Consider the following 12559-nt stretch of genomic DNA (forward strand, 5'->3'; position numbering starts at 1 on the left):
ATTTATAATATCTGATCAGCATGGATGAGTTGGACTGAAAGGCCTGTTTCCATGCTATACATCTCTATGAGGAGAAAGTGAGGACTGCAGATGCTGGAGATCAGAGTTGAAAAATGTTTTGCTGGAAAAGTGCAGCAGGTCAGGCAGCATCCAAGAGCAGGAAAATCGAGAAGGGCTTATGCCCGAAACGTCGATTCTCCTGCTCCTTGGATGCTGCCTGACCTGCTGCGCTTTTCCAGCAACACATTTGTCAGCATACATCTCTATGACTCTATTTGTGGAGTCTCCTCCTCCAATAAGTTGTTTAATTGTCCACCACCTTTCACAAATCGATGTGGCAGGATTGCAGAGCTCAGATCTAATCTGTTTGCTGTGGAATCACTTAGCTTTGTCCATCATTTTCATAGAATATTCATAAAATCCCTACAATGTAAAAGTAGGCCATTTGGCCCAACAAGTCCACACCGACCCTCCTGAAGAGTAACCCTCCCGGACTTATCCCCCTACCCTATTACTCTACATTTACCCCTGACTAATGCACCAAACCTACACATCCCTCAACACTATGGGCACTTTAGCATGGCTAATTCACCTAACCAGCACCTCTTTAGATTGCGAGAGGAAACCGGAGCCACCCGAAGGATACCCGCACAGACACGGGAAGAATGTGCAAACTCCACACAGTCACTCAAGGCTGGAATCAAGCCCAGGTAGCAGTGCTAATCACTGAGCCACTGTATTGCCCATTATCTGCGGCCTGTACTGTTTAGCATCCAAGTTGTTATGTTTTGTAGTTTCAACAGGTTGACATCCAATTTTGGGTCTGTCTGGTGCTGCTCCTAGTATGCCCTCCAACATTGTCCAGGATTTGATCCATTGGCTTTATGATAATTGTTGAGTGGGGGATATGCTGGGCCATGTGGTTGCACATTGTGTTAGTGTACGATTTTGATGGCACATAGAACCTCATGGATGCACACTCTCGAGTTGTTAGGTCCATTCCAATTTAGCACTGTGATAGTCCCAAACACCAATTGTCAATGTGAAGGCAGGACTTTGTCTCCACAAAGACTATACATGGTCACTCTTGCCAATATTATCATGGACAGATACATCTGAGGCAGGTAGATTGGTGAAGATGAGGCTAAGTATGTTTTTCCCTATTGTTGGTTCCCTCATCATCTGTTACAGACCGTGTAGCAAAAGTCTTTTAGGTCTTGGTCAACTTGATCAGCAGTGCTGCTGCTGAGTCACTGTTGGTGGTAACATTGAAATCCCCCATCAGAGTACATTCTACATTCTTGCTCACCATTTTGAACATCAGTTGGAAGAAGTTTGATTTATCAACTGAGGGGGAGGAGGAGGAGGCAGGACGTGGTGATCAGCAGGCTTCTGGGGTCAGTGTTGAGGACTTCTCGGACAACTCCCTCCCAATTGTACATCACTGTGTTCCCACCTCTGCTGGGTCTGTCCTGCTAGCAGGACAGAACAGATCCAGGATGGTGATGCTGATGTCTAGGACATCGTATGTGTCATGGAATCACAGTTCTCCTGATTTAGACACCAATCCCCAAAGGTTAGTAAGGAGGGATTTGCAGGGTCAACACAGCTGTGCTGGCCATTGTCACTTATGGTGTCTTGTCAATACCAGGTGGTCCATCGGATTCCATTTGTTTTTTGAGTCTTTCTAATGGTTGACATGTGAATGGCTTGTTAGGCTATTTTAGAGGGCAGTTAAGAGTCAACTACATTTCACTGGATCTGAAGTCACATGTAGGCCAGACTAGGTCAGGATGGCAGTTTTTCTTCCCTGAAAGACACCAGTGAAGCAGATGGGTTTGCTTTTTTAGCAACAATGTAGGTAGTCATGGTTAGATTTGCAATTCCAAATTTTTATTGAATTCAAACTCCCCAATCTACTAGTGGCTTTTGTTGTGCCTGCCACACGGTGTGTTTGAACTTTTATATCTAGCAAATGAATTGTGAGTCGACGCTTAGTAATGGTAAAACAATTATATTTGTTTATTTAACAGAATTAATATTAGAACAACAAATAACTATGAACTAACAATAAACACAACAAATCTATTTTATGCTTTAATTTAACTTGGAATACTGTGTTCAGTTCTGGTCACCTCATTACAGGAATGATTTGGAAGAACCAGTATTGGACAAGGGTGTACAAAGTTAAAAATCACACAACACCACGTTATAGTCCAACAGGTTTAATTGGAAGCACTAGCTTTCGGAGCGTTGGCCCTTCATTAGGTGGTTGTGAAACAGGGCCATAAGACACAGAATTTATACAAAAAGATTACAGTAGTACAATGATACATTGAACAAACCTATTTTATTAAGTCTTTCATCTTTTAGAATCACATCTTTAAGGCATTGTCATCTTTTGTTAACAAACCTTAAATTAGCTTGAGAATGTGACTGAAAAGAAGTTCTGGGATTTACATATTAAAGAACCGAAGCCTGCAAATCCATTCCAAAAGATGAAAGACTTAACAATCTAGGTTTGTTCAATGTGTCATTGTAATCTTTTGCTATAAATTCTGTGTCTTATAGTTCTGCTTCACAACCACCTGATGAAGAAACAGTGCTTTGAAAGCTAATGCCTCCAAATAAACTTCATGGACTATAACCTGGCATTGTGCGATTTTTAACTTGATTATATGAAGAATGTGGAAGCTTTAGAAAGGGTGCAGAGAAGAATTACCGGGATGCTGCCTGAACTAGAGGGCATGTCTTATGAAGAAAGGTTGAGGGAGCTAAGAAGAATGAGAGGTGACTTGATAGACGTGTGCAAGATGATGAGTGGCATAGATAAAGTGGACAGCCAGAGACTTTTCCCTAGGTCAGAAATAGCTATCACAAGTCGACATAATTTTAAGGTGTTTGGAGGAAGGTTTAGGGGAGGTGTTCTTTACACAGAGTGGTGGGTGCGTGGAATGCACTGCCAGTGGTGGTAGTTGAGTAAGATACATTAGGGATATTTAAACGACTCTTGAATAGGCACATGAATGGTAGTACAATGTAGGATTTTTAGTTAGTCTGATCTTAGAGTAGAATAAAAGGTCAGCTTAACTTTGAGAGCCGAAGGGACTGTACTGTGCTGTACTATTCTATGTTATATTAACTTTGGTTGATTACATGCCACCAGACTAGAACTTGGCTGGTCTCCACGTGGTGTTGTCATCTGGTCTTCTTCCGATGGTTTCAGTAGTGTCTTCTTTTTCGGTGGTAATTCTCAAGTTACCTCACTCCAGTTACCGCTCCTGAGGGTGATGTTGTACTCCAAAGTGACCTTCTGGAGTGATTCGGAGATGCCGGTGTTGGACTGGGGTGTACAAAGTTAAAAATCACACAATACCAGGTTTTAGCCCAACAGGTTTAATTGGAAGCACACTAGCTTTCGGAGCGACACTCCTTCATCAGGTGATAATGGAGGGCTCGATCCTAACACAGACTTTATAGCGAAAATTTACAGTGTGATGTAACTGAAATTCTACATTGAAAAATTGATTGTCTGTTAAGCCTTTCATCTGTTAGAATACAATGATAGTTTCACTTCTTTCATGCGTAAATCACAAAACCTTTCTTTTAAAAGGTTGCATTCTTGGGTTAGCTGTTAACAATGGTGATAGCTAGACAATATGTTGAAGGTGTTGGCCCCCTGTGTTCCCTGTCTATGCCATGATGTTCAGATTGATTCTAATCTAAAAAGTGAGATAACGGAGTTTGACATAAATTCATGCAGATTTTGAGCAAAGTACAATGTAACCCTGCAAGTACAAATTCACCCACAAAATGTGCGTGTGGGTCTTTGTCTGTCTGTGTATATGTGTCTGTCTGGATTGGGAGTTGTGAGTGTGAGAAAGTGTATGTGTGTGTGTAGTGAGTGCAGAGTGTCTTAAGTCTGTGAGGGTGTGCATGTGTGAGTGTGGGAGTGTGTGTGTGTCTATAAGGGTGTGTGTGGGTGTCTGTGTGTATGTGTGTCCGTGCGTATGTGTGTATAGGAGTGACTGTGTGTGTGTGTGTGAGAGTGGGTGTGTGTAGGAATATCTGTGTGTGTGTATAGTGCAGTAGTGGTCACTTGTAATGTGACATGAACCCAAGGTCCCAGTTGAGGCCCTCCCTATGGGTACCAAACTTAGCTATCAGCCTCTGCTCGGCCACTTTTCTCTAAAAACTTTCATGTACTTACCCCCACACTCCGGATTCCTCAACTGTTCCAGAATCTTCCATCGGCCTCCGAAATCAGTCTGGCGCCATTACACACGCGGCCGCTACATCGCCCGCGGCAATAGCTGCCGCCGCCGCCGACGATGACGTCACCTCCGCCCCCACCGACCTCGCAGCCTCCGCGATCGCCGCCCAAACAACCGCCTCCGCGATCACCGCCCAGACAACCGCCTCCGCGATCGCCATGAAGACAATCGCCGGCAGATTCGCAACCTCCGCGGCTATGGGGAATAATTCTGTCTCTGCGGTCGCCGCAGCCACTTCCGCCCCCACTGACGTCACTAACCTACATGCCCACAACGCCGCATGTGTCTCCGCCCCCACGCCGATCTCCACGCCTAACCCCGCCCCCCCGGCGAGTTCCGTCACCTCGCCTAACCCCGCCCCTTCGCCGATCTCCGACTGCATGCCTAACCCCGCCCCCACGCCCATTTCCGTCACCACGTCTAACCCCGCCCCTTCGCCTATCGCCATCACCACGCCCAACCCCGCCCCCATGCCGATACCCGCCCCCAGACCTAACCCCGCCCCCACACCCAGCTCCAGCCCCACTACAGGTCCTAGCTCCCAGCCCTGCCGTGTTTTCACTATCCCTCCAGACCTACCCCTGTCTGAGGATGAAAGATCAGTCCTCAGCAGAGGCCTCACCTTCATTCCCCTACGCTCCCGGATTAATGAATTCAACACGCGGCGTGACATCGAACAATTCTTCCGCCGCCTTTGTCTCCGTGCCTACTTTAACCAAGACTCCCGCCCACCCTCTGACGACCCCTTCTCCCGCCTCCAACACACCCCATCCACCTGGACACCCCGTGCTGGCCTCATACCTGCCCTCGACCTCTTCATAGCCAACTGCCGCCGCGATATTAACTGCCACCTGAACTCCCCCACCCCTCTCACCCACTCCAATCTCTCACCCTCGGAACGCGCAGCCCTCCACTCACTCCGTTGCAACCCCAACCTCACTATCAAACCAGCAGACAAGGGAGGCGCGGTAGTAGTTTGGCGCACCGACCTCTACACCGCTGAGGCCAAACGCCAGCTCGCAGATACCTCCTCCTACTGCCCCCTTGACCATGACCCCACCCCCCACCACCAAACCATCATCTCCCAGACCGTCCATAACCTCATCACCTCGGGGGATCTCCCATCCACCGCCTCCAACCTCATAGTCCCACAACCCCGCACCTCCCGCTTCTACCCCCTGCCCAAAATCCACAAACCTGACTGCCCCGGCCGACCCATTGTCTCCGCCTGCTCGTGCCCCACCGAACTCATCTCCGCATACCTTGACACCGTCCTGTCCCCCTTAGTCCAAGAACTCCCCACCTACGTTCGGGACACCACCCATGCCCTCCACCTGCTCCATGATTTTCGCTTCCCCGGTCCCCAACGCCTTATTTTCACCATGGACATCCAGTCCCTGTACACCTCCATCCCCCATCACGAAGGACTCAAAGCCCTCCGCTTCTTTCTTTCCCGCCATACCACCCAGTACCCTTCCACTGACACCCTCCTTCGACTGACTGAACTGGTCCTCACCCTGAACAACTTCTCTTTCCAATCCTCCCACTTCCTCCAAACGAAAGGAGTAGCCATGGGCACCCGCATGGGCCCCAGCTATGCCTGCCTCTTCATAGGATATGTGGAACAATCTATCTTCCGCAACTACACTGGCCCCACCCCCCACCTTTTCCTCCGCTACATCGATGACTGTATCGGCGCCGCCTCGTGCTCCCACGAGGAGGTTGAACAGTTCATCCACTTCACCAACACCTTCCAGCCCGACCTCAAATTCACCTGGACAGTCTCAGATTCCTCCCTCCCCTTCCTCGACCTTTCTATTTCTATCTCAGGCGACAGAATCAACACGGACATCTACTACAAACCGACCGACTCCCACAGCTACCTGGACTACACCTCCTCCCATCCTGCCCCCTGTAAAAACGCCATCCCATTCTCCCAATTCCTTCGACTCCGCCGCATCTGCTCCCAGGAGGACCAGTTCCAAAAACGCACAACCCAGATGGCCTCCTTCTTCAAGGACCGCAATTTCCCCCCCGACGTGGTGGACGATGCCCTCCACCGCATCTCTTCCACTTCCAGCTCCTCCGCCCTTGAACCCCGCCCCTCCAACCGCCACCAGGACAGAACCCCACTGATCCTCACCTACCAACCCACCAATCTCCATGTACAGCGCATCATCCGCCGTCATTTCCGCTACCTCCAAACGGACCCCACCACCAAGGATATATTTCCCTCCCCTCCCCTATCAGCATTCCGTAAAGACCACTCCCTCCGTGACTCCCTCGTCACCTCCCACCAACCCAACCTCCACTCCCGGCACCTTCCCCTGCAACCGCAGGAGGTGCAATACTTGCGCCCACACCTCCCCCCTCACCTCCCTCCAAGGCCCCAAAGGAAACTTCCATATCCGCCACAGATTCACCTGCACCTCCACACATATCATCTATTGCATCCTCTGCACCCGATGTGGCCTCCTCTATATTGGGGAGACAGGCCGGCTACTTGCGGAGCGTTTCAGAGAACACCTCTGGGACACCCGGACCAACCAACCCAACCACCCTGTAGCTCAACATTTCAATTCCCCCTCCCACTTCACCAAGGATATGCAGGTCTTTGGACTCCTCCATCGTCAGACCACAACAAAACGACGGTTGGAGGAAGAACGCCTCAAGTTCCGGCTAGGAACGCTCCAACCACAAGGGATTAACTCGGATTTCACCAGTTTCCTCATTTCCCCTCCCCCCACCCTGTCTCAGTCAAATCCATCAAATTCAGCACCGCCTTCCTAACCTGCAATCTTCTTCCCGACCTCTCCGCCCCCACCCCAGTCTGACCTATCACCCTCACCTTGACCTCTTTCCACCTATCACATTTCCGACACCCCTCCCCCAAGTCCCTCCTCCCTACCTTTTATCTTAGCCTGCTGGACAAACTTTCCTCATTCCTGAAGAAGGGCTTATGCCCGAAACATCGATTCTCCTGTTCCCTGGATGCTGCCTGACCTGCTGCGCTTTTCCAGCAACACATTTTCAGCTCTGATCTCCAGCATCTGCAGACCTCACTTTCTCCTCACTTTTCTCTGCTGCCTGTCCCGAAGTCCACCTTGGAGGATGGTCACCCGAAGGTCCGAGGCTGAATGTCCTGGACCACTGAAGTGTTCCCCAACTGAGAGGGAACCCTCCTGTCTGTTGATTGTTGTGTGGTGCCCATTCATCCGTTGTCGTAGCCTACGACACACATACGCACGGACATACATACACACAGATGGGCACACAGACACCCACACACACACACTCCCACACTCTCACATGCATGCCCTCACAGACTTAAGACACTCTGCACTCACTACACACACACACACACACACATACACTTTCTCACACTCACAATCCCCACCCCAGACAGACAGACACACACAGACAGACAAAGACCCACATGCACACATATATTTTGTGGGGTGAATTTGTACTTGCAGGGTTACATTGCACTTTGCTCAAAAACTGCATGCATTCATGTAGACCTCTGAGCTCAAAATCTGCATGAACTTATGTCAAACTCCGTTATCTCACTTTTTAGATTAGAATCAATCTAAACATCATGGCATAGACAGAGAACACCGGGGGCCAACACCTTCAACATATTGTCTAGCTATCACCATTGTTAACAGCTAACCCGAGAATGCAACTTTTTTAAAAAAAGGTTTTGTGATTTACACATGAAAGAAGTGAAACTATCACTGTATTCTAACAGATGAAAGGCTTAACAGACAATCAATTTTTCAATGTAGAATTTCAGTTACATCACACTGTAAATTTTTGCTATAAAGTCTGTGTTAGGATCGAGCCCTCCATTATCACCTGATGAAGGAGCGTCATTCTGAAAGCTAGTGTGCTTCCAATTAAACCTGTTGGACTATAACCTGGTGTTGTGTGATTTTTAACCTTTTAGGATTCAATCAACCTGATCGATCTGACCCAACCAGGCGTTAGCATGCTGATGGTAGGATGGTCCGGAGGTGCTGGGTGCACGTAGATGCCTCCACATAAGGGTGTGAGGTGTCTCTGTGTCTGATGCACACATTAATGTTTCCGATTTTCCCACGCTTGACATTCTGTTGACCCATTCAAATCCAAACTTGTGTGTGCATTGTAGGGTCTGCAGCTACCAGGTTTGTGGACAGCTGCAGCTTGTCTAGATTCTGCAGCATGTGGATTCGCAGTCACTTTGGTCAAGGCTGGGTTCCATTTCCCAACATGTTTTAATCATTCCTGATTAAAACATTCCTGATGAAGGGCTCCAACTCGAAACGTCGATTCTCCTGCTCCTCGGATGCTGCCTGACCAGCTGTGCTTTTCCAGCACCACACTCTCGACTCTGATCTCCAGCATCTGCAGTCCTCACTTTCTCCATTGTCCATCTTTTGTAACTCCATGTAAGGTTCATTATTTTCCATCGTAAATTCATTCTTTTGAGCAGCCCGTCTGGCCAAACGTTCAATCCCAGGTAACACATGTCCTGGATTACTAATCCAGGGACTATACAATGTCATCATCGCCCCCTACAAAAAACACAGACTGTTTGACACAGATATTATGGGTGGGAAAAGTACAGACGGGGACACAAGATCTGAAGTCCAGATCACAAGAAAGCGTTAGATCTTTTCACTCACACCAGGAGGATGGGTGAAAGCGATGTGTTCTGAGAAAGGGTAACTCAACCCAAAATGTTAACTCTAATTTGTCTCCACAGATGCTGCCAGACCTGCTGAGCTTTTCCAGCAATTTATGTCTTTGTTTATGATTTTCAGCATCTGCAGTTCTTTCGGTTTAAATTCCACACTTATGCTGACAACATTCAGGTCTATCACCCACCATATCTCACGATTCAGCCACTGTCACTAATTTATACACTATGTGTTAGATAATCAGAATTATCGGAGCAGAAACTTCTTCCACCTGAATTGAGAAGATGAAAGCCACTGCTTTTAGTCCCTGCACAAACTCCAATCCTCTCCCTAGGATTAAATCAGAGTTGTGCTGCTAATTGCACATCTATAACATGGCCAGACTCTGCACCTATCTCAGTCCATCTGCTGCTAAAACTTTCATGCAAAACTTTGTTACCTGAAGACTTGATGATTTGAATGGACTGTTGACCAGCCTTCCATTTTCCACCCTTCATAATGTTAAGCTCATTTAAGGCTCTGTGGCCCAAGTAAGGCCTGGATTTTGTGTCTCCAAACCTGGCAGTAACTTCCCCAGTCTTCACATTTATCATTGTACAGTGCAATCCAGAGTGTGGGCTCTCTGTAATTCCAGGCTACCCCAGAGGAAAGCTGCTTCTCTTTCCCCTCAGGACCTTTCAACGGGAATTGTTGAGAACTTCTAATCATTCTATAACAATGCTTGAGAAAATTACACTTTATCAAATGAAGTGTTCTGTGTTTTTAACAGCAACTTATCTTTTAACTATGACACTGTTACAGCAAGGAGACCATGCAGCCCGTCAAATTACTGCTAAGCACGCTCAATGGCCCAAATAATTTTATATGTGTGGAATGGCAAGTTTCTTCATTGTGATTAAAAAAATCCATAGATATAATTTTTTGTAGTTTGTTAATGAAATATCAGTTTCTTCCCTAATCCAATCTGGATAACTCAAGCATGTACTTCATTTTCTGATTAAATTTAGTTTATATTAAAAGTGAATACATTGACTAGGTTTTATTTCCTAGTTTATTTTCCAAGCTGTTTATGAGAATAATTCAATGTTACTGGCTATATATGCTGCTTGATGATATCACTGTGACAGATTCCTGGAAATCCTCCAGACTTGACAGCAGATTCAAGCTGACATTGCAAAAGGGGAAATCTGCATCACAGAGACTTGGCTCAAATAGCCATACAGCATGGAAGTAGACCCTGCAGTTTAATCAGTCCATACCGACTGTGTTGGGCGGCACGGTGGCACAGTGGTTAGCACTGCTGCCTCACAGCGCCAGAGACCCGGGTTCAATTCCCGCCTCAGGCGACTGACTGTGTGGAGTTTGCACATTCTCCCTGTGTCTGCATGGGTTTGCTCTGGTTTCCTCCTACAGTCTAAAGATGTGCAGGTCAGGTGAATTGGCCATGCTAAATTCCCCGTAGTGTTAGGTAAGGTGTAAATGTAGGGGTATGGGTGGGTTGCGCTTCGGCGGGTCGGTGTGGACTTGTTGGGCCGAAGGGCCTGTTTCCACACTGTAAGTAATCTAATCTAATCTAATCAAATTTACCTAGTCCCATCTGCCTGCACTTGGTCTGTATCCCTCCAAGTCTTTTGTATTCATGAATTTATAATTGTACCTGCATTCACCACTTTCTCTGGCAGTTCATTCCACACATGAACTGCTCTCTGTGTAAAAATGTTGTCCTTCATGTCCTTTTTAAATCTTTCTCCTCTCACCTTAAAACTATGTGCCCTAGTTTTAAACTGTAGGGGAAAGACCCTTGTCATTCACCTTATTTATGCTCCTCATGATTTTATAAACCTCAATATGGTCACCCTTCAACCCCCTACACTCCAGTGAAAAAAATACCCAGTCTTTCCAGTCTATTTTTATATTTCAAGCTCTCTAAGGCTTGAATCCCAGACCATAGCGAAGCAAAAACAGGAAATGCTGGAAAACTCAGCAGGTCTGGCAGCATCTTCAGAGAGAGAAACAGTTAATGCTCCAGCTCAAGGACCTTTTAGTTTAGATGAAAGATTGTTAGTTTGAATTGTTTGCTGTCCTGCCTCACCAGAGTACTTCCAGTAGTTCCTAGTTTTAATTCCAATATTCAGCATCCACAGTATATCAATTTCCCATTTGAAGAATGAAGATTATAATGTTGGGTCCAGAAATATTGCTGATAGAATTCATTTAATTAATAAAGTCAAGGGAGATGCTGTCCCTTATCACCCAGTTACAATGATAATCCGAGCACAAAGCATGTTGTGAGAGAAAAGAACCCACCAATTCATTTGCCTTTTGTAAGTTGAATTGGATTTATAACTTTGTCAGCAGATTCTGCCCAGTGACATGGTAAGGAATGCAGCTGGAGATTCTGTACAATATCCCCAGCCTCATTCAGAGGTTCTGCAGTAGTTGTGGTGGATTTATTTTTAACAGGCCAGCCACTGGTTCTGTCTTGTTGCTAAAATTATTAAATTCAGTACTTGCAACTTTCTAAATCAGAGCAGTGTCTGCTGTCCCTCCCAGTTAGTTCACTGCTTCTGACAGTTGTTCACAGGTTAAATCAGCTTTTCAGAATGTTTTCAATTATCACAAACCAAAAAAATCAGTGAAGCCTGGTAATTAGAGTGACATTTATACAAAAATTTAGCTTTTACATCAGCTTCCTGTTACTGCTGGTTGACAGCTTGTTAGGCAGTCTTACGTCTCCTGACGCTTTAGTGCTCTGATGTGAACACTGACCTCAGTAATATCCAGGCTGAACATAATAAATGCAAGCAAGGCTTTGGCAAACATTTACACCAGTTGCCTGCTGAGTAACTGGTAGAGAGATCAGTGTAGCTTTATACAAAAGCCTTAGCTTCTCAGAGTAGCAGTTGAAATATTTAAATAAAGTGGTATTCTCCTGCCAGGATATGGACAGGACTCTCTTTTTGCCTTTGTACTGACTTGAGCACTGTTCTATGTGGATGGACAAGCTGGGAGTGGGATCTTGTTCAGTTGTAGGTATAAATGAGTCAACTACACTTAAATTAGGCCAGTGAATTAACAGCACATTTCTCCCTATAGGAACAACAGCTTCATTAAGGACATTATAAAGAAATTGGAGGTTATTGCCTTAGTGCATGGGGTGAGGAGTTGGGATTTGCAGGTCACCTCCTTGCAAATGTTCAAAAGGTGCTGGTCTTCACCGGGAGAGTTTAAATTGATATCTGTGGATTAGTGGTTCACACTGACCCTTGTGTTGTCTCTCACAGAGGCGAATATGGACTGAGGGAATACACAGAAGTGAAAACTGTCACCATCAAAATCTCACAGAATGATAGTTAAACAGATGAAAAAGAGCTAGTGACATGGTACAAGGTGCAGACTGGAGAAGAGCTGAATCATAAGGATATGGACATTGACAAAATTGAATTTCTAACTAGACAAAGCTCTTAAATTCTTAAGAAATAATTTCTGACTTTGCACAAATGAAATATTTTTATTTGTTATAACTTAGAATTTGTAGATTCAATCTAATAAACAGCATGCTATAACAGTGACTGCAGGAATTTCCCTTTATATCTACAT

The 12559-nt window shown here is 46.1% G+C and overlaps 1 protein-coding gene across 1 annotated transcript in view; it reads left to right on the plus strand.

Annotated features, from left to right (window-relative positions):
- aldh1a3 (aldehyde dehydrogenase 1 family, member A3) overlaps positions 1-12531 on the plus strand; it is a 147282-nt gene extending 134751 nt beyond the window's left edge. Inside the window, exon 13 of the mRNA XM_043677665.2 lies at positions 12244-12531. Coding sequence (XP_043533600.2) covers positions 12244-12316 — 73 coding nt within the window. The 3' untranslated portion in view covers positions 12317-12531. The remainder of the gene's footprint in view (positions 1-12243) is intronic.
- Positions 12532-12559: the final 28 nt, after the last annotated feature.

This window comes from Chiloscyllium plagiosum, unplaced genomic scaffold, assembly GCF_037043375.1.
Source record: "Chiloscyllium plagiosum isolate Xiang-an unplaced genomic scaffold, Cpla_swu_hap1 HiC_scaffold_39, whole genome shotgun sequence".
NCBI classification, from domain to species: domain Eukaryota; kingdom Metazoa; phylum Chordata; class Chondrichthyes; order Orectolobiformes; family Hemiscylliidae; genus Chiloscyllium; species Chiloscyllium plagiosum.